We start from the raw sequence: 21728 nt of genomic DNA, 5'->3' as shown, positions 1-21728 counted from the left end.
CCTTGCCTTATACTTTAACTTGCCATTACAACCAGGGTGGGCACTGAAAAAATATCTCACCTGGAAGGATTACAAAAATAATCTGGGAAAGGGCACACTCCATGACAATCCTGGGGTGAGGCTAATCACCCATCCTCAGTGAGGGTATAAACCAGAGAGCAGGGAAAGAGCCCCATCTACCACCTCTCACTCATGTTTCCCTCCTGTGATTACTAGACAAAAGCTTCAGCTCATCAGAGCAGGCAATACTGTCCATGTCTGGTGGACAGACGGAAACCAACCAGCTGTAAAACTAGGAAGCCTTAGTCTGTTTTAGGCTGTTCCTACTTGTAAAGTCTGCTCAGGTCAGGAGAAAGTCATGCTGATAGTCTGTTATCCTGAGACAGCCAGAACCTCAGGGTGGGAACACAGATTTCTCAGTTAATTATTAAGGAGCCATTTACACAGAGTTCTTTGTGTATAAATAAAGTGCAGGAGCCCACCAAAGACAGCTTGCAATTCTACTGAATTCTACTTGGCTGACAGGGGGCAGCATGTCTCTAGAAATGAACAACTATATTGCATGCTTAAGGAATACTTCAGAAAAAGGATTTAATTGGTCAAGGATTAAGTTTAGCATGTTTTTGTTTTGTCTTTTTTTTGCTTTTGTTTTTTGTTTGTGCCAGTCCTGAAGTTTGAATTCAGGGCCTGGGCACCGTCCCTGAACTTTTCTGCTCAAGGCTAGTGCTCTACCACTTGATGTACAGCGCCATTTCTAGCTTCTTGGGTGGTTAGTCAGAGATCAGTCTCACAGATTTTCCTGCCCAGGCAGGCTTTGAACCATGATCCTCTCAGATCTCAGCTTCCTAAGTAGCTAGCATGAGCCACCAGTGTAATCACTGCTGCTTTTTAAAACAGTTCGATATGTTCCAGTATACAATTTCCAATCCTACATATTTTCATATTTGGATATGCTAGGTAAAGAGTAAATTCTTAATGACTACATACTTACAGACTGACCAGTTGGTTGAAGATAACTAGATTTGCCTAGAGCGTGGAAAGTGCAGGGTGAACTAGGAGGAAATGAGCTGGGGACTGATGAATGCCATGGAAAAGCACTGCTTTGAGTTGAAGGTCTGCCTCCTCTCAAACTCGTGTTAAAATTTAATAGTATTAAGAGTTGGAAGCTTTAAGAGATTTGAAAAGTCTGCCTTGGTGACTAATTTAATGTTATTATTGCAGGAGTGGTTACCAGGGTGATGAGTCCCTTAGAAAAAGATAAGTAGAGCCCCTCCTCTTGCCTTATCTCACCCCTCTTTTTGCCCTTCTGCCCAGGACAACTCAGCAAGAAGGCCCTCACCAGATGCCAGACCCTGTTCTTGAGCTTCCCTGTCTCTGAAAGCGTGAGCACGTTGTTAAATTCCTATCCTTTATACCTTACCCGGTTCAGGTGCTCTGTAACAGAAGCAAAATGGATGATGACAAGTGTTTTCCTTTCTGGTTAAAGGCTTGCCCAGGAAAACCAAATGCATTTGAAATTTTCTAAAGAACTTTTGTTGTTGTTGTTCTCCAAGAGTAAGCCATTATTCACTTAAAGACAAATGAAACCTGTAATCTTGGTTTATTAATATTCCTCCTCTTTGCAAAGTTCATTCTACATACATATTAGATAAACAAGGTCCAGGTTTGGGCAGGGTTATACGTATTTAAAGCTTTTACATTTACACTCAAATGCATTGAGTATTATATCCTCCCCCCCCCAGACCACCTGGACGTACTGAAGCCATGGACCTTTATACACACTCCCACTCCGAAGGGACCATCAGAGGGAGCAGCCTGCCTGGCCTTGGCTAGCCAAGCAGCAGAGAAGCAAATGTTCTGGGCTTCCTAGGGGCCTGCTGTCTGCTGTCCGTCCCTCAGGGCATCACGGTTTTCTGAACAGCAGAAGATGAGAACCTTTAATGCTCCCAGTGTCCCACAGCACCCTGATCTAACAGACCGCTCCCCTCCCTTTTATTTTTTGGACACCGACAGACTCAGGCAGCCTTGAAGGGTGAGCCCAGAAGACTGGGGAGGTATTGGTGACAGTCCTCAGCCTCCTGAGGGTTGGTGGTTTTCCACAAAAGCTTCATATTGGTGTTCTAATGGTGTATAGCTAACCAATGGCTCCTGGCTCATCATGCCCAGGTTCCCCCATGAGGCTGGCTCCATGGCTGCGTGGCTTCAGTGGATGGAGTGTCTGTGTTCAGAGGAGGCAGCAAGGCAGCATGGGAGGGAGACATCTACGATCTCACAACCAGTGGCCAGAGCCAGAAACAGCTGTAGATAATGCCTGACTAGCTAACGCAGGAACCGCCTTTGTCCACTGCAGAGCTTGCTGTGTCTTCTGGGGCAGCCCTCAATATCGGCACTATCCCCAGCTTCCAGTCCAGGCCTGGGAGGGCAGCAGTGGGGCCCTACCCTCAAAGTGCTGCCCTGCATGTAAGTAAGCTCAGCCGAGGGGGACGGGGAGCCCACAAGAGGTCCCACAGCTGATGTAACTAGGTGAGAGGCCATGAGCCTGGGGCTGCTATGCTAGAGTCTTCTCTTCTCTGCCCCAGGATGTGGAATAAGTGAGGGGCCTTGGATGAGGAGGGTCGGGAAAGCCTGGAGAGAGTTAGATGGGAAAGAGAGGCCCACCATGGGGAGGTGAGATGGGAGGGCAGGTGAGACACAGCAGGAGTCACAGAAGGGAGACAGTGGGCACCAGAGAGGCTGTGGTTTTTAGGCCCCGTACTTTCTGACCAACAAAAAATACACACAGCCAGGTCACCATGACAAGCAGGAAGTGTCCAGCAAGGACCTTCCTGGACCTGGCATAGACCCAAGGTCAGGTTGTGGGGTGCGGCTGAGGGAGGTAGCACCTGTGCTCTTTAAGGGAAGCCAGGTGGAGACAGCCTCCCCCACCCCCCAAGGAAAGACAGGAGGCAGTGGAGGGGGCTGGGCAGCGCCATCACTTTCCTCCCCGGGGAAGCGCAGAGGATGCTCCAGGCTGGGTGGCCATGATGTGATAGATGGACTCTCGGAAGCGCTGGTCCCGGCTGAGCCTCTTGGCCACCTCCTTCAGCTCTTCGATGTTGTTGGCTTCCAGTTGGGAGGTCATGAAGGACTGAGATGGCTTCACTGGGGAGACAGCGCCCAATCACCTCACGAATAGCCCTCCCTCCCCACAGCCTGGCCCTGACCCTAAGCCCACCCTACTCCCCTCACTCTCAGCCCCATGGACCCCTGAGCTTCTCCCGGCCCTTCCTGCCTGTGGCCTTCCCCAATGCTGCAAGAAACCCAAAGCCCAAGAACCTATCTTGGGTTGGTAACGCCAACTTGTCCAGCCGAGCCCCAGAGTTGGGCCATCTTTGCTTGTTCCACGCCCCGCCCTCTTCCTGCCTCGTTACCAATACCTTGTGCCCACCAGAGCCCACCAGGAGGGCGGCAGCCAGGCACACTCACTGTCATTCCAGGAGGTGCTGGAGCGGCGCCGGTGGAAGCGGCAGCTCTTGATGCGGCGAGTGGCAGCCTTATGGATGTACACGGAATTCTTCATGATCACAGGCATCTTGGCCTCCAGCTCTGCATTCCGGATACACTCCTCAAAGAACCCTGTGGTGAGGGCAAGCTCAGAGGGGTCGGGTGGGCTACTCCCTTCCCTCAGCCCCTCCTTCCCTTCCTTTCTTTTCCTTCCCCAGGGATGTGGGGAGGGGGCATGACTGAGTGGGAAATATGCTGGTCCCAGCCCTTTGAGACCATGACCATTGCTGTCCGCAGGGGACTGGGCTTCCTCAATCCCACAAGCCAAATTCCATCGCAATCCCAGGGGCAGATCTGCTAAGAACAGAGCTCAGCTTGAGCTTTTGCAAGGTTCCAAATGGGACCCCTGGAGGTGAGTATCTGTAGCCAGGCCTCCACAGAGCCCGGAGGCTGGCGTGGCTCCAGGACTGGGGCCTGGTCCACCGAGGAAGGACTTACTTTTCAGATGGCTCACATCAGCCCGCATTCTCTCTTCTTTCTCCTTGTTCCGCACCTTAGAGTTGAGCCCTTGTTCCAGGCTCCTCAAGGCCCCCTCAGCCTCCCGCAGACGCCGCTCCAGGTCCATGCGGACCTTGACCTCAGCCTGGAGGGAGAGGCAAGTGAGACAGAGAGAGAGAGAGAAGAGCGTGCTAGGAAGCTGTTGCCATCTCTCTGGAAGCCTTCCCTCATCACCCCTGGCTCAGTGGATCGAATGGAAGTTTCCACATCCTGCTTCTATCTTACCCTCAACCTAGGTAGCCTGGGCTTGGTCTCTCCTCCCAAGAGAAGGTGTCTGTTGATGACAGGCAGACTCCATTCCCTCATGGTGGCGTCATGCCCCACATCTGGACAGCTGGTCGGGTTGCAGAGGGCAGCTAGCCTGTACGGGGCAGCACCAGACAGGAACCCCAAGAAAGAGGAAGGGACCTGAGCTCACCTTGAGCTCCCGCTCAGCCTGCTGCTTCTCTGCCGTCAGCTCCTGCAGTGAGTTCTGCAGCGCCTGGGACTGGCTGGAGTAGAACTCGCGCTCCTCCTCCAGGGCCCGTGAGCGCTCCTCATTCTCCTTCATCCTGCCAGCAGGAGACGACCCCACTCAACGTGCATGCACCAAAGGGGGTCAACCCTCCCAGAGACCTGGCTCGAGCTCCTGGGACTTTCTGGGTCCAGCCACTCAGGTGAGGAGAGGAATAGCATGGTTCAGTAATGGAAATCCTAGGCTGAGTCTAGGGCTTGTCAGTTCTGTGACTTCAGGGAAGCCTTATCGCCCCTTGAAGACTCAGTTTCCTCAGCGATAGAAGGAGGCCAAAGGAACCTGCCTACCTGCCACAAACACAGTTCCAAGCCCACAGAGATGCTCTATAGGATCCATCATTCTAGAGATTGTCAAGTCAGCTTTGAGGAACAAAACTTGCTGGGAAAACAATCCTAGCCAGAAGGAATTGAGTGGCCCCTCTGCTCAGTACCAGCTAGAACCTGAGTCCAGCTGTGCAGCTTGACGAAAGTTCCTAGGATCCAAGCCACTGGAAGGCCCAGGGGTCTCACCGCTTCTCCGCAAGGAGCTTCTCTGCCAATAGCTGCTGCATCCGCTCCTCGATCTGCCTTAGGTTGCTATGGAGACCCCCACTGGCAGGTGGCTGCTCACTCTGACTGGCCTGTGACTGTGACTGGCTCTTGTCCTCCTCTAGCATTTCAAGGGTTTTCTTCTTCTCTATGGAGAGTTCCTAGTACAAAAGTAGGGAAAGAAGAGAAGGAGCTTCAGTTTCCAACATGGCTACCCACCAGCCTTTCAATCCCAGGGAATAACCCTTTCCTGTCTCAGTCCTCTTTGAAGGACACCTTGAGATGAGGTCTCATTCCAAGATCTCTCTTCCCACAACAAGGCAAGCTTACTCTTTAATTGAGGGAACCAAGGTGGGGCCCAGTGTGGCTTCTAGTGGAGATGACTCCTATTAGAACCAGGTCCCAACGCCCAAAGGCTCCATGACCTTCTGGGGTTCCATCTGTTCATGTGATAAAACACCTAACAGAACCAGTCTAAGAGCAGATTTAGTTAGATTCCTATGCATTTATCCACTGGGATCTTACACTACACACAGTTGCAACTGTCTGTGATAAGAAGCAGGGAAGGATAAAAAAGGTACCAAGAGCTTCAGTCAGTCAAGGGAGACTGAAAACCCTGGCAACCTTCAAGGCGACTCCTGGGTTCACTAAACCCCCATGGTGGTTACCCACCATGCCCTGGTTTGGAGAGACCATGAAGACATGGTGGAATGCAGCACACAATTTGGAAAACACAATGTAGAGGTGCAAAATGCTGTGTGAGCCAGAGCTCAGAGCAAATACCTGCCTTCAAGAATCAGGGAAGCTTGACGAAAAAAAATATTTGAGGGAAATGGAAATAGATTCTATCCATGGGTGAGTGCATGGGGGTTGGACGAACAAGGAAGATGAAGGTGAGATAGAGAGAGAAGATTTGAGTTGAGTCTTCTAAGGATGAGTAGGACTTCTACATGCAGATAAGAGGTAGAAAGGACATGCTAAATAAAAGGAACAGTCTGAGGAAAGAAAGGTATGGGGAACAAAAGAGCTTGTCTCTGGGGCCCATGAGCTCAGTGGTTAGAGCAGAGGCTAAGGGATCTTTTGCAGGGGGTAGGGGGGCAGCTGGGAAGGACACACGGGGGTCAGAGTTCACACTTTCACAACCTGCTAAGGAGTAGGTACTTTGTCCTTGATTCGTGCCTTTGTTTCTTGTGGTATCAGACAAAAGTGATTTGGCAGTTACGTTCATGCTTCATTTGACCCAGGAGCACTTAAGGGAGTGAGCCACAAGAAGGATGTGGCATGTGAATGCAGTGCCCACCCTAATCAATTCTCCATCCACTATAAAAAATACTGGCACCAGAGGAAGTTGGGTTTCTGAGGCCAGGGTCACAGCTAGGGCAAGCTGGAATTTGCCCTCTGGGTATGGGAACAGGCAGTTCCGGCTTTGGGCCTCCATATCAGCTGTCGTTCCTGGCCATCCACAGAAGAGATCTTTTAGATTCGTATCTCTTCCTGCCCATCCCCCTGGCAGGTACCCCACTGGGAAGCACTTGGAAAAAGTAGAATTGTGGGAGCCTAACAACCAGCCCAGCCAACGCCCCTGGCAACCAGCCTGCCAGCAGCCCCTCACTCACCTCCAGCGTCTGCTGCAAGGACTCTGTGAGGTGCCTCAGCTCCTTTTTCTCTTGTTCCACACCCTTGAGGCATCTGGCGGTGAGTTCCAGCTCCCTGTGAGAACAGAGGGCTGGGTATGGCAATGCCCAGCCTTCCCAACCCTGCACACACACCACTGCCTCTCTGGACATGCCTTTCCTTGGTAGCAGCCCCTGTACCTCCAGACCCCCCACCCCCCCAATTAAAAGAAACAGCTGCAGGGCCTGGGCTGAAAGGAAAGCCATCAACAAGCTTGGAGTCACTAGTTCCCAGTGCTCATGCATCTGCCAGGAGGGATAAGTTCATTCCATACTCCTCTCCCCTGTACCTGTGGGACATCCCACAGATCAGGAGAGAAACCTGAAAAAACTCAGGGTCTTAACCACACCCCATTTTCCATGGTTGGCACCTACAAGGGCACAGTCACACCCTTTGTCCAGGACAGCACCTACTAAAATCTATACTCATTGTGACAATTTTCTAGAACCTACTCACTTTGCAAGGACTAATTCCCTTCAACCCAAAGGCTTATGCATGTATCTTAATTCCAATGACACAGGAAATCTATACTACCTCCTAGCCTCACATATGTATGTGTGTATGTGTGTGTATTTGTGTTAATGTTTCTGGGTGCAAGTCTAGTTTTCCAAGCCAAGATGGCAAGATCTCAAGAGAGGAAACCTACTTATTTGCAAGACCAATTTTTTCTGGACTGTTATTGATGGTCTATGATGATGATGATGGTGAGGATAATAATGACCACTGCTGCCACTACCCAAATTCCTGTATAGGCTACATCTAATTACCAGGGGTCCCCCTCCCCTTTTAAAAAATATGGAACACTTCATGAATTTTCATGTCATCCTTGCACAGGGGCCATGCTAATCTCTCTGCATCATTCCAATTTTAGTAGGCGTGGCTGAAGCAGGTTTCTCTCATGCCTTGCTTGTTTGCTGAGATGAGATTCTTAAACCTTTCTTGCCCAGACTGGCCTCAAACCACAGTCCTCCCAGTCTCAGCCACTGAACAGCAACAATTACAAGCATAAACCTGTAAGATTATAGGCATAAGATGCTTTCTCTACCTGATACATTTGAACACTATAGATTTGGATGCCTTAGCTTCATGCAATTATCATTCAGTTCATGATTATAATGTGTATCCATGTTTGCAAACAGTGGGAAGGAACTAAAGATCCCAAGGGTTATCATCAGCCAGAAGGGGAAAAGGATTAACTCTGCAGAAGAGGCAGAGTATGTTGGAGGTTGTGGTTGACAGCACCTCTAGGCTAGGCCAGCTTGCTCCTGGCTGAGCTTGGGTAAGGGGCTCTCATGAGGATGGCTAGCTGTTTGTGGGGAGGCCAGTCTGCATTTGCCCAAGCCTCCGTGCTCCAGTTCCCACCACTGTAAGAGAATATTATCAGTGAGTAGAAACAGCCCACTGCTGGGGGTGGGAAGTTGCATGTCCACAGCTTCCTCTGAGTACACAGAGGACTGAACCATTGGGAAGAGAGACCCAAACCAAGCAAGAGCTATCTTCTGGGTGGAGGCCTCTCCAGGCCTGGCTGAACACTGCTCTGCATGCCCTAAGCTGGGGCACCCCTCCTGGACTCCTCCCAGGGCCCACCACCACCTCTTGATCTGCTCCTGCTCCACTCTCAGCTCCTGCACCACCTCCTCAAACTGCTGCTTCTCAGCCTCCAGCACCTGGTTCAGGCGCTCGAGCTCCTGCAGACAACCAGAGAGGAAGACAAGAGTTATGGGGGGTAGAGGGGGGAAGTTCACTGAAGTTGGGAACCCTCCACTAGTCAAGGAGACCCTCTGGGATTTGGCTGAATCTGGCCAAATGTGGCTCAGCCAGATTTGGAATGAATACCTGAGGAGTCCTGGCCCTTTTCGGAGACATACAATCTCAACCAACCCCAAATCTGGGATGAATTCGGCCTCTTAAAACAGTGAACTCAAGCTGGGCACTGGTGGCTCATGCCTGTAATCCTAGCTATTCAGGAGGCTGAGATCTGAGGATCAAGGTTTGAAGTCAGCCCAGGCAGAAAAGTCAGTGATGCTCCTATCTCCAATAAACTACTCAGAAAAAGCCAGAAGTAGCACTGTGGCTCTAGTGGTAGAGTGCTAGCCTTGAGCACAAAGAGGCTCTAGGACAGTGCCCAAGCCCTGAGTTCAAGCCCCAGGACTGGCCAAAAAACAAACACTTTCTGCCCAGTCTGGTCTCAAACTACAGTCCTCCCAATCTTACCCTCTGAGTAGCTAAGATTACAGGTAGGAACCTGTAGGATCATAGGTATAAGACAGTTTACATGAATTCACAAGCAGCTGGGTCCAGGCAGTATTTGCTGAGACTTGGGTACCTATGAACCACAGCCTACCAGGGTCAAAGCAACTTTAAAAGCAATTCAGTATCTATCAGATGCTTGAATCCCCCTGAGTTTCCTGCTAGAAATGGTTCAAGCTCTGCTTGAATAGGTCTCACTATAGGAAATCTGTTCCTTTCTTAAGACAGCCCATTTCATCCTTGAGCAACCTGATTGAAAAGCTCTTTCTTACAAGCTCCACCCCCTGCCAGGCTCAATGCTGACTCTCTGAAAGCCACAAATACAAAAGCATTAATGGATGATGATGAAAGATTTGGTTGAATTCTTTGAAGGTTCTGATGAGTTACAAATCATTTATGCAGCATGTCTCATTCCCTCGACCTCCCCCACCCCCACCTCCTCCTGTGCTCTAATCCCTTAAACCACCAATATCCTTGTCCCAAACTCTGTCTCATTTCAGCAGCTCCCTCACTCCTTGGCCTTTCTAACTCGGCCCCCACAGTCCACACAGAGCTAACAGAGAACTCCTAGCCAATCATAAGACTGGCAAAGCCCAGGGGGCAGCTGATGCTTGGCCAATGCTTGGTGGTTCCAGCACATGTAGAGAAAGGGGGCTGTTCTTTCCATAAAGAATTAGAGCCATGGCTGGGGATATGGCCTAGTGGCAAGCCCCAGGACTGGCCAAAAAAAAAAAAAAAAAAAAAAAAGAATTAGAGCCACAATCTGCCTTCCTCCCAATTTCCTTTGCTGGGTCCAGTCTGTCCCCCCAGGGGCCATAGAACAAACCTAAATTCTTTTCCTTTCCAGTGTTTAAAAGAGTTGTTCCATTCCCCAGTTTCTTGTCTTCCAAGCCAAGCAATTCCTGTTTGCTATGCCTCACAGGACATGATTTTGTGTTCTCAATAAAACTAATTATGCTCTTGAAAAGAATGTACTGATGATTAGGAAGACTTCATTCAGTAAAGATCTTTCACAAGCAATTTGCAGGCCCAATCCAATTCCAGGAAAATCCCCCAGTGAAATGTTTACCCTATTCAATGATGCTACACAAATTTATTGAGTGTCTAATATGTTCTATATACCTGCCACCATTGTGTACTAAGGATACAAAGTTACTGTCATAGGGCTTATTTTATCGAAAAAAATATGTATATATACAGACTAGGATTTTTCTTTTTTCTTTCCTTTTTTTTGGCCAGTTCTGGGCCTTGAACTCAGGGCCTGAGCACTGTCCCTGGCTTCTTTTTGCTCAAGGTTAGCACTCTACCACTTGAGCCACAGTGCCACTTCTGACTTCTTCTATATATGTGGTGCTGAGGAATCGAGCCCAGAGCTTCATGTATACGAGGCGAGGCAAGCACTCTTGCCACTAGGCCATACCCCAGCAGACTAGGATTTTTGATCAAATGCAGAAATCAATTATTACTAAGACAATCAGATATATTAGAATAGCATTACAAAACAAGATACATACTATGTCAGGCAAGGAACCAGCTCTAAAAGCTGTCCTAGATGGGCAGAAGAGTAGAGGAGTTGAGAGGGAAGGACAAATCATCTGATTCTTAAACTCACAGACAAAGGTGAATAAATAGGAGGAGAGGCAGGCCATAAGGCTAGACCCATAGTAAAAGCAAATATGATGAGAAGAGGTTAGAGGACTGACAAGAGGACAGACCATGCAAACCCCTAGGCTATGATGAAGATTCTGATTTTTCTTGGGGGAGGAGGGGGGAATGCAATGAAAGTTGTGAGTAGAAAGCAGGGGAAGACAAGGGGGAATATGACCTAATTTCCATTTTGTTTGTGCCAGTACCAGGGTTTGAACTTAGGGCTTTGAGCTCTCACTGGATGTTTTCACTCAAGGCTGACTTTTTGTTGATTAATTGGAAATAAGAGTCTCACAGACTTTTCTGTCTGCACAGGCTTTGGACTGAGATCCTTAGGTCCCTGCTTCCTGAGTAGGTTTGGTTACAGATGTGAGCCGTCAGTGCTTAGCTCTAATTTCTATTTTAAACAGTAATTCTGGCTTCAGTATGGAGAAATGGATGAAGTAGGTCCAGAAAGAGTTTAGAGCCCAGATGGGAGGCCACTGTACTAGTCCAGCAAGATCTAACAGCCATGTGAACCAGAGCAAGAAAGTGAGATGAGTGACCTATATGTCTATTAAATAAATTAAATTGATAATCACCTACCAAAACAGAAAGTACCAGGCCCAGATTGGTTCCCAGGTGAATTCCACCAAACATTTAAAGGAAAAAATTACACCAATTCTCTACAATCTATATTCTAAAATATATCTATTATCTTCTAGAATATAAAAGCAGAGGAACTAGATACTGGTAGTGCACACCTGTAATCCTAGCTACTCAGGAGGCTGAGGTCCTGATCATGGTTCAAAGACAGCTCAGGCAGGGAAGTCCATGAGACCCTATCTCCAAAATAACCAGCAAAAAGCCAAGTTAAAGGTGTGGTTCAAGTGACAAAGCACTAGCCAAGCAGGTTTGAGGCCCTGAGTTCAAACCTCAGTATTGCCAAAAAAAGAAAAAAAAGAAAGGGCAGTATTTCCTAACTTACTTCTAGCATTACACTGTTAAAATTCAATAGACATTACAGAAACACTACATACTAGACAAGCATCATTCATGAGCATAGTTGCAAAAGTCTATAACAAAATATTATTATTTTTGGCCAGTCCTGGGGCTTGAACTCAGGGCCTAGGCACTATCCTGAGTTTCTTTGTACTCAAAGCTACCACTAGAGCCACAACACCACTTTCAGAGTTTCCTGAGTACTTTATTGGTGATAAGAGTCTTATGGACTTTCCTGTCTAGGCTGACTCTGAACTGTGATCCTCAGATCTCAGCATCCTGAGTAGCTAGGACTACAGGCATGAGCCACTGGCACCCAGCTGAAATATTTTTAAATCCAACAGTGTATAAAAAGAACAAGATGCCATACCAAGTAGTAGGATTTTCCCCCCAGGTATTCAAAGCTGGCTCAATGCCAAAAATAAATAAATAAATAAAAAGTAATTAATGCAATCCATCACACCAATAATGACTAATAAAGAAACGTCATGTCTTTATGTCAACATATGAAGAAATATTCAGTGCCTATTGATTTTTTAATCATACACACACACCTTCAGCAAACTAAGAATAGGAACTTCCTCAACCTGATAAAGAACATTTCATCATAGGGCATTTTCTCTAAGACTAGTAACAAAACATGTGTATTCTCTCTCACCACTACTTCTCAGCATTATTGTGGACTTTCTGGGTAATGCAGTAAGACAAGAAAGAACAACAGATGGTACACAGATTGGGAAAGGAGAAATAATGCTGTCATTATTCAACATTTACAAGGGAGGTCAGCAAACAGCTTTACACTTGTAGTGGGAGGTTCCAACTCAGTCTGCAAGATCTATCTATATTAGAGCCAGGAGCTGGTGCCTCATGCCTATAATCCCAGCTATTCAGGAGGCTGAGATCTGAGGATTGCGGTTGGAAGTCAGCCAGGGCAAAGTCCCTGTGAGACTCTCATCCTCAATTAACCTTAACTCAAAAAAACAAAAACAAAAACCAGGAAGTGGAGATGTGGCTCAAGGTGGTAAAGCTCTAGCTTTGAGCCAAAGAGCTCAGGGATAACACCCAGGCCCTGAGTTCAAGCTCTACGACAGGTGGGGGCTAGATGAGGGGGGAGAACTATATCAGACTGGCCCTGGGCATGTCTGGTTTCCCTCTGCCTACCTCCATTCAAGGTTGAACTCTCAAAGTTCATTCAGAAAAAGAAAGTTAGGTAGACTGCTCTCTTCCAGGGTTAAGAAGAGGCCACAAGGAGCAGAGGGCCCCTGGGGGATGTGCACCCAATGTAGGGTGCTGTCTTCTGACCCTAGACAGATGCCTCCAGGACTGATCCTCCTAGATTTTCTGCTCATGCTCACAGAGTCTCAGGCCTTTCCTGCCTCGTGGAAGATGCAAGGGTTGCATAGTTACCGAAGTATGTCTACAAGGGTCTTGGAAGTACATGAAGGACTTTCCTGAATTCTATTCCATTGATCCTTACAGAAACTGTGATTAAGGTGTCAGAGATGGAGAGAATCTGAACCTCAGAGATGTTAATGGGTATGTTCAAGAAGTCAATAAGAAAGTTGAGATCTGGGTCTTTTGGTTCTAGACTTTGAGTCTTCCTGCAGTCAGTCTCCCATCCTCCACAGACCTCACAAATCATCAGGGGAATCTTCAACCTATCACTCACTCTTTCTGTGGTCTAAAGCACACCCAATAATCTCTGACCCAGAGTGGAGATGCCGAAGGTGCAGAGGACAGGTGGTCCCATTCAATAGATGAGCAAGTTAGGGAAGAAAAAAATTGACTAACTCAGTGGTCCACCCAGGAATTAAATCCGAGTTCCATTCCTGATCTAGAACATGCCACAGACAAAGAATGTGATCCTGGCAGTTTTTTTTTCCCTTTTTCCTGCCCAGAACAGCCTCCATGTAAGTACAGCTGGGCCTGAGCCTTACTCCCAATTTGTTCCAGAAAAAGAGACTTCGTATTCAACAACTTTCCCTGTCAACAGGCCTATGGCATTAAGTAAGGATTGTGTTCAGTAGGTTTCTGCTGTCCTAATTTCCCAGCTAAAGACCTAGATAGAGTGTCTAAATTTTCCTCCAGCTGACAGCTGCCCCAGATTTAGCCTCTCTGATGGATAAGTCTCCTCTCCCCTCCTTGGCTAGTGGATGCTGCTCCATCCCATCCCAGGCTTCCTTGATCACCCATCTTTAAGTTGCTGACACCACACCAAAGGCTCATGCACCATGTCTGGGGATGTGTAAAGAAAATGCCAAAATTCCATTGAGAGCTAGAAGAGCGCTGAGAGACACAGAGGCCCACAACCTGACAAAGGAGACACCCAGTGCCTGACAGTGCCAGTTCTCCAACCTGTGTTCCATGTACAATTCTCAATCTCTTCTTTTGTTTTAAAATCAACAACATGACTCTGAAGTCTAGTTGGAAGAATGAATGACAAGCAAAACTAATGAAATTTTTGAAGAAGAAAAATCAAGGTGGATTGTTGTGTTGGACTAAAGGCAGGATGTAAGCTGGGTGCTGGTGGCTCATGCTCATAATCCTAGCTACTCAAGAGAGATCTGAGACCTGAGACCTGAGATCTGAGATCTGAGGACTGTGATTCAAAGCCGGCTGGGGCAGGAAAGTCTATAACTCTTAACTCCATTTAACTACCAGAACGCCGAAAGTGGAGTTGTGGCTCCAAATGGTGGGACACTAACCTTGAGTAGAAAAGCTTAGGGACAGTACCCAGGCCCTGAGTTCAAGCCTCATAACTGAAATAAGTAAATTAATAAATAAATAAAAACCAAGATGTAATGCAAAGTTCCAAGTTGTTCATTTTATTGGTTCATTCCACAGTTATTAAGCACTCGTCCTGGGCCAGATGCTGGATCAGGCAATGGAAGGTTTAAGGACCAACGGGACATAGTGTTTCTGTGTTTGTCTGGAGTTCATGAGAGTGGAACCAGAGTCAGGCACTGAGCCAAGGCTGATGGCCCCAGCCCTGTGGCTTGTACAGGAGGATAACAGTGAGTGACAAGGCAAAGAGAAGTGGACAGAGACCCTCTCAGTTATCTGGATAAGACACTGCAGCTTTGTACCTACCACAGGCAGTTATCATGCAGGGTAGGCTCAAAAGTAATTACTTAAGATGGGCATGGTGGCACACACCTGTAATCTCAGCTACTTGAGAGGCTGAGGCAGCCTGGGCAACTTGGCAAGACCCTATTCCAAAGTAAAAATAAACATGGGCTAAGGGTGTAGCTCAGTGGCAAAACATTTGCCTCGTGTGTACAAGGCTTTGGGTTTCAAGTCCAAGTACTGCAAATAAAGTAACATTGAGTACAATCCTTTAAAAAAAAACACAGATAATCATTGAGCATGTACTATACACTAAACATTTTATATGAACATCTTGTTTAATCTCCACTTCATTGTTTTGGGTTTTGTTTTGTTTTGTTTTTTGCCAGTCCTGGGGCTTAAACTCAGGGCCTGAGCGCTGTCCCTGGCTTCTTTTTGCTCAAGGCTAGCACTCTGCCACTTGAGCCACAGTGCCACTTCTAGCCTTTTCTATATTATGGTGCTGAGGAATTGAACCCAGGGCTTCATGTATATGAGACAAGCACTTAACCACTAGGCCACATTCCCAGCCCCTTCACCTCATTTTTCAGATGAGAATATTGGTATTAAGAGTGGTTAAGTAATTTGCTGGAAGCCACACAGCTAGAAGTTGGTAAGGTCAAATACAGTCAGTTACAGGCAGTTTGACCCCAGAGTTTGAGCTGTGAATACGACCTTTCCCTGTCCTTCAGGTATAGGAATTCCTCCTTAAGACAGGCAAGGCCAAGTCTACATAGACATTTGAAATCAAGTGGACTTTGCTGGCTCAAATGTTGCAAGAGTCGTCATGACTCCACAGGCCTGTGATAAGCCTGCTTACAGCTCATCTGAGGACATTTGGAGAATGATGGAATCTCTAAGATCATTGAATCCAATCACTCTTAGGATACCAGAAGCCCCGTATGGATACCAGGCCATTAGAGCCCCGTGAGTATCATGCCAAGTAGATAAAGGTTTTAGGTGGATATTTCTCTAGAAGGTGGTGGTCACCTACTGAGTGACTTTCCTCCTGAGAGCTAATGAGGAAACATACATTGCCCACTAAGAGACAACAGCAAGTTGTGAGTGTTATTGCCTCACTTGGCCTGCCTGTTCCACCCTGTTGGATTTCTCAGCAAGTACTGGGGATGTCCAGCCTGCTGCATGGTCTCTAAGCTGGATACAAAATGCAGCTGCCAAGGAGGGGAGGTAGAAGGATGGGTGCCATTCTGAGCATGCTCAGAACTCCTACCTCTCTCTGCTCCCTCTGTAGGCAGAGTTCTTCTGTCTCTTCCATCAGTTTGTCTGTCAAAGCAAGCACACACTTATAAGAAGCTCACTCAGACTAGAGGTCCTGAGGGGGCGGGTGCCTGAAGGTGGCCTCCATCACTCCTTCCCTCCCCTTCCCCCTCTCTCTCTCAAGGAAGAGGTCAGTACCTCTGCTAGCCAGACTCTGGGACCAACTCTGCTGAATGAAGCTGCCTTGCTGGCCTAAACTGCTTGACTCCTTTCTGGTCATGATTCTTGCTCGGTGCACTGGCAGGGCTATGAGGCTGGAGGCTCAAGTGGGTTCCTACTGTCCCTCTACCACTAGTCCTCAGCCCTTCTCTGGCTGGAAATTGAGGCTTGGAGAAGTTAAACTGTCTAAAGACAGACACAGCCAAGAGATGAGCACCAATACTGAGTCCAGAGTCCAGGTTATTTTACCCAAGTCATGCTGGCCACAAAGACATTTCAGGTACCTTAAAACCCTCCAGGCATCAAACTACCTGCTAAGCCCTACCCAGAGAAGTCTCCACCCCTTGCCTGGGCCATCCAGCAAGCCCCTGGCTATAGTCTGGGACCTCAAGTGCTGCCACCAGGGAACCTCAGATTCCAGCCCACTCCCCTGCCTCAGCCAACCTAAGTATTCCTGCTTTTCCTTAGCCAACTGCAGCCCCTGGGCCTCCAGGCTTTTGATCATGGCTTCTCCCAGCTGGGCATTTTTCCAAGTCCTGAGGAAGGAGGGCAGATGGGACAGAAGAGAGAAAGAAACACAAAATCGTTAAAGCAGAAGGGCTGAGAAGGTAAGTGTGCATTCGTCACGCTCGCTCAGTCTCTCTAGAATCACAGCTGGTGCTCATTCTGGCCAGTGGGCTCCAGGCCACTAGCATTGATCAGTTACAGTAACTGGAGGCTGGCCCTGCTGCAAAGTGGGCCATGGGGGCCAAGAGTACTTGCAGAGGAGAGGAGAGCAGAGCAGAGCAGAGCAGAGCAGAGCAGAGCTTACCTCCTGGTTAGCTTTCTGTATCACTGCATGCCTAGCACCTAGCCAGGCACAGGGCATACATGACTCGGTTATTTGTCAGGCTAAAGTTATGATTCAGCTTGAATGGGCAGGACCTTGCAAGGGGGGGGGGGGGGGGGTGGGTGTGTGTGTGTGTGTGTGTGTGTGTGTGTGTGTGTGTGTGTGTGTGTGTGTGTGTGTGTGTGTGTGTGTGTGTGTGTGTGTGTGTGTGTGTGTGTGTGTGTGTGTGTGTGTGTGTGTGTGTGTGTGTGTGTGTGTGTGTGTGTGTGTGTGTGTGTGTGTGTGTGTGTGTGTGTGTGTGTTGGGCTGGGGTTTTTATGATCTAGCCTCTTTTTTTTTTTTTTTTTTTTTTGGCCAGTCCTGGGCCTTGGACTCAGGGCCTGAGCACTGTCCCTGGCTTCTTCCCGCTCAAGGCTAGCACTCTGCCACTTGAGCCACAGCGCCGCTTCTGGCCGTTTTCTGTATATGTGGTGCTGGGGAATCGAACCTAGGGCCTCGTGTATCCGAGGCAGGCACTCTTGCCACTAGGCCATATCCCCAGCCCTAGACTCTTTTTTGTTTTTGGCACTGAGCACTGTCCCTGGCTTCTTTTTGCTCAAGGCTAGCAACTCTGCCACTTGAGCCACAGGGCCACTTCCAGCCGTTTTCTATATATGTGGTGCTAAGGAATCAAACCTAGGGCTCCATGTATACGAGGCAAGCACTCTTGCCAGTAGGCCATATTCCCAGCCCTGATCTAGACTCTTGATTTACAAAATCTTAGTTCTAGTCTTTGCTAGGATTAACTACAGGTCTGGGAAGGGAGAGTTCATAACCAGTGACACTGGATTCACTCCCAAGAGTTGGAGGCAAATGGCCTGCCACCTGTGACTGCTCCCTCACTTACAGGACTCATTTAGCAAGTGCTCTAAAGCCTGAGTTGTCTCTTCCCATCCCCCTATTCAAGTTTCTGTGTCAGGATGCCAGTGGAGAGGCAGGGAGCACTGGGCAGACACACCCCTTCTCTCCTGGCTCCCCCACAGTCTTGGCAGATACTTACACTTTCCCAGACTCCTGCAGCATCTCCAGCCACTGCGTCTGCTCAAACTCGGACTCGGCAGCCAGCAAGATGTTTCCCTGCCAGGAAGAGGAGCAGCCAGAGTGTGTCATTCCGAGGCTGAGGAAGGCCCACTCCTCCCTCCCCAGCCCCCACTACCCTGGGCACTGACAGGCCTCCCAGGCCAGACTGTGCAGGGTTGTTCTGAGGGAACAAAAACCAAGAAGCCGGTTCTGCTCTGGCACTCACATGAAAGTCCTGGTGTGAGATCTTCATGGCATAGGGCATACTGGGCTCTTCCTTGGCCTCCACCAGGCAGCCCCCCAGAGGGATGACCCCCTGAGGAAGAAGCAGAATAGGCAGCTTGCGGCCCACCCAACCCTTCACTCAGGGGCCCCTGGAGAAAGCTAGATGCTGCCAACATCCCAGACCCGACAGAGGCCAAACTGACTCCCAGAAGGAAGTTGAAGGACTGGACAGGCTTTGGGGGTAAAGGAGGGTACAAGTAGAAAGGGCACAGAAGGGAATTCTTTCTCTCCAGACTCTCAGCTAGACCAGAGCAAGACATCGGATATTCCCACTCCCACCCCCACGCCAGTAGCTCTGTGGCGGAGGCATCTCACCTTGGGATGTATATTGAAGTACTTATTAGATTCAAAGCTCTTTCTCTCGCTCTCAGAGTAATAAAGCAGAAAGCTCTCTTTGATGATGAAAAACCTATAGTGATGGGGAGAACAGAGCAACCAGGAGAGAAGGGGTGAGATCTCTGGGGACAACAAGAGCCCACACTCCATAATGCCGGCCAGCCTCCCCTGTAGACAGTGCAGGCCCCACACCAGGGGACGGGGGAGGGAGGCCCTGGGCTGGTTTCCAGGGCCACCTGCCTCTGTGCCCCCTGAGCTGACACCTGTGGCACAGCAGAGCACCTGTGGCCCTTCCTCTTGGGTACCTCCCACCCCTCTAGCTATCACCCCCAGTCACTTAGGAACTCCTCCATGCATAGGAGACATGTGATTGCAAGATGGGTCTTTTGGTGTCATCTTGAGAATTGGCAACCAAATGGAACTAGATACTCGCTGGTCAGTGGTCAGGCCAGTGGGCAGCTCCTAATATCCCTCATGTCTCAGATTGCTCACAGCCTCCTTCCAGAATTCAAGTGTAACTGAGGACCACGTGCCCTTTGAGTTTCCTAGCTGCTGGGGAGGTGACTCCTCAGCGCCAGCTCCAGCACGGGGCCCACCCTGGGGCCTCTTAAAGAACTGATGAGCAGCAAGTGTTCTCCAGGGGGAAGAGTCAATGGAGCCTCAAAAGCCCCTGGGGCTCAGACACCCAGAATGCTGACTCCTTCCTCCAGGGCACAGTAGCAGTGATGTGCTGTGAACACAAGGCACAGGAGCTGTTGTTGCTGTATGCAGGGGGGAGGAGGAGAAGTCAAAGCAGCAGCACATCCCTGCTGGGATGGCTTACAGCAGCCAACAGTGGCCATTTCTCACTGCTCTGCCTTTGGTGACAATTTGTTAGCACTTGATATCAGCCATGGAGGGTTTACATCATGAAAGGCAAATGCTACACAACTGTCAGCCCCCACCTCAAGAGCCTGTTTCTGTGTGTATGTTGGGGATGATGGGGTGTGTGTGCGCATGCACCCCAGCATTGGGATTTGATCTCAAGGCTTGTGTCAGCTCAGCTTTCAGTCTCAACCATTTGAGCCACATTCAGCCTTGCTTTTTGCAAGGTATTTTGGAAACTTTTCTACCCAAGCTGGCCTTGAATCATCATCCTCTGGACCTCCACTTCTTGAGTGGGTAGGATTGCAGGTGTGAGCCACCAGTGCTCAATTAAGAGCCTGCTCTTAACCCCTCCATGTGAGGTGCTGGAGAAGTTGCTGGTGGTTCTGCCAGGCGTGGGACCTCTTCTGAGGACACAGCTGCCATGCAGCAAGCGGAGGGCTAGGCGTGGGTCTGGGAGAGCTGCCATCTCTCTTCTCCTGAGCAGAGTGAAGCACAGCTCTGTGCTTTGGTGTGAGCCTCATGCCAGCTAATTGGTTTGAGATGGTTTGGCTGTTTTGTTTTTTGAGTCAAGGCTAGTTTCAAACCCACGATCCTTACACTTCAGCCTCCAAAGTAGCTGGAGGTAATGCGCACAACTGCACTGGGCTTCGACCCATTTTCTTTGTCTGACCCTTTCTGCCCAATCACATAACAAATACAGCCCTCAGGACCCTGGTGACACTGCTAAATGCCAACGATTCTGAGAGAGCACACAGATACTACCTACTTCTGAATTGGGTGACATTCTGGTCCTCCTACCTACCCACCACTCCACTCTTCACCATTTTTGCCCTTCAGTGGCTCTATGCTCTAGAGACCTGTGGCGCTCAGATGGAGATGATGGTGCTCTGCCTGGCACGGCCTCCCTCCCTCCTTCTTCTGACTGAGCCCTCCTCACCCAGTTCTCATTCTCAGGCCAGCCCACAGTGACATCTGAGCATCTGCACTTGCTGAGCAGACTGTGCACTTGGCCCTTGGCACCCACCACCAGCTGGCTGGTGGGGTGGGGGTTAGACAATCACACCCAGCTCTATGAGATTGGGGTTTTTTCTAACCTGTAGAAAACACCTGCCTTATCTGATCATACAAAATAATATTTATCAAAATGAACTCCAGAAAACAGAAACAAGAGGTTTCTTTCTTTTTTGCTGTTTTTCTTTTCTTTTTGTTCTGTTTGTTCATTTATATGTCTTTGGGAGTATAAGGGGAGGCACAGAAATGGAGGGACATAGGGTGGGATAATGCAGCAATGGTACTTGCTGGACACTGGAAAACAAATTACACAGCTTGTGGGTAGGGGATGGGAAGAAAAAACCAGGAGAGAGCGAGGGAAAGGGTGACATTGTTCAAAAAGAAATGTACTCTTTACCTGACTCTTGTAACTGTAACCTCTCTGTACATCACCTTTATAATAATTAAAAATTAAAAACCAAAACACAATACTGGCCTTAGCCAGATGTCAGTGGCTCATGCTTGTAACCCTAGCTAGCTACTCAGGAGGCTGAGAGCTGAGGATCTCAGCCAAAAGCCAACCCAGACAGGAAAAGTCCATGAGACTCTTATTTCCAGTTAACCACAAGAAGATGGAAATGGAGTTGTGGCTCAAATGGTAGAGCACTCGCCTTGAGAAAAGAAGCACAGGGACAGTGCCCAGGCCCGAAGTTCAAGCCCCAGGAATGGCAAAAGAAAAATAAATTAAAAAAAAAAAACACCTGTCTTCTAAGGTGATAGTGAGAAGCAGTTGAGTCTGTGGCTGTCACCCTGCCAGTAGCACAGAGCCACCTCTGCCCCTGCCCCATTCAGCCACAGCAGAAATACTGCTGGGGCCTCTCCCTGAGTACAGTGAAGTTCTAACTCCAAGTGACTGCATTTGAGGCTTGGATGTTTAGGAGAAAACGAAGGTTAAATGAGCTAATAAGGCCAAAGCCCTAATCCACTAGCATGGTAGCTTTATAGAAAGAGGAAAACACCTTCCTCCTTCCTCTCTCTGTCCCTTTCCCCTCTCCACTGCCATATGGAAACATACCTAGAAGATGGCCTGAGAAGTTGACCCATCTTCACCAGAACTGGATGATGCTAGGGGGTGGGAGTAGGGGGCTGATATCAGCCAAGGTGGGCAGAGGAAGGCTAAGTCATC

The 21728-nt window shown here is 48.7% G+C and overlaps 1 protein-coding gene and 1 non-coding gene across 2 annotated transcripts in view; both read right to left on the bottom strand.

Annotated features, from left to right (window-relative positions):
• Positions 1-1581: 1581 nt before the first annotated feature.
• Plekhd1 (pleckstrin homology and coiled-coil domain containing D1) overlaps positions 1582-21728 on the bottom strand; it is a 29350-nt gene continuing 9203 nt past the window's right edge. The window contains exons 2-13 of the mRNA XM_048362857.1: positions 18665-18758; positions 18291-18380; positions 18045-18121; positions 16621-16712; positions 15971-16023; positions 8350-8444; positions 6699-6792; positions 5065-5243; positions 4460-4592; positions 3982-4126; positions 3466-3615; positions 1582-3141 (exon numbers count right to left, since the gene is read on the bottom strand). Of these exons, the coding sequence (XP_048218814.1) occupies positions 2972-3141; positions 3466-3615; positions 3982-4126; positions 4460-4592; positions 5065-5243; positions 6699-6792; positions 8350-8444; positions 15971-16023; positions 16621-16712; positions 18045-18121; positions 18291-18380; positions 18665-18758 (1372 nt within the window). The 3' untranslated portion in view covers positions 1582-2971. The remainder of the gene's footprint in view (positions 3142-3465; positions 3616-3981; positions 4127-4459; positions 4593-5064; positions 5244-6698; positions 6793-8349; positions 8445-15970; positions 16024-16620; positions 16713-18044; positions 18122-18290; positions 18381-18664; positions 18759-21728) is intronic.
• On the bottom strand, positions 7546-7650 carry LOC125363752. Its single transcript, XR_007213333.1, has one exon. It is a non-coding gene; the product is annotated as a U6 spliceosomal RNA (small nuclear RNA).

The sequence above is a fragment of the Perognathus longimembris genome, chromosome 14 (genome assembly GCF_023159225.1).
Source record: "Perognathus longimembris pacificus isolate PPM17 chromosome 14, ASM2315922v1, whole genome shotgun sequence".
Classification (NCBI taxonomy): Eukaryota; Metazoa; Chordata; class Mammalia; order Rodentia; family Heteromyidae; genus Perognathus; species Perognathus longimembris.
Note: the sequence above shows the minus strand (reverse complement) of the source record. Positions and strands in the feature narration are given on the sequence as shown.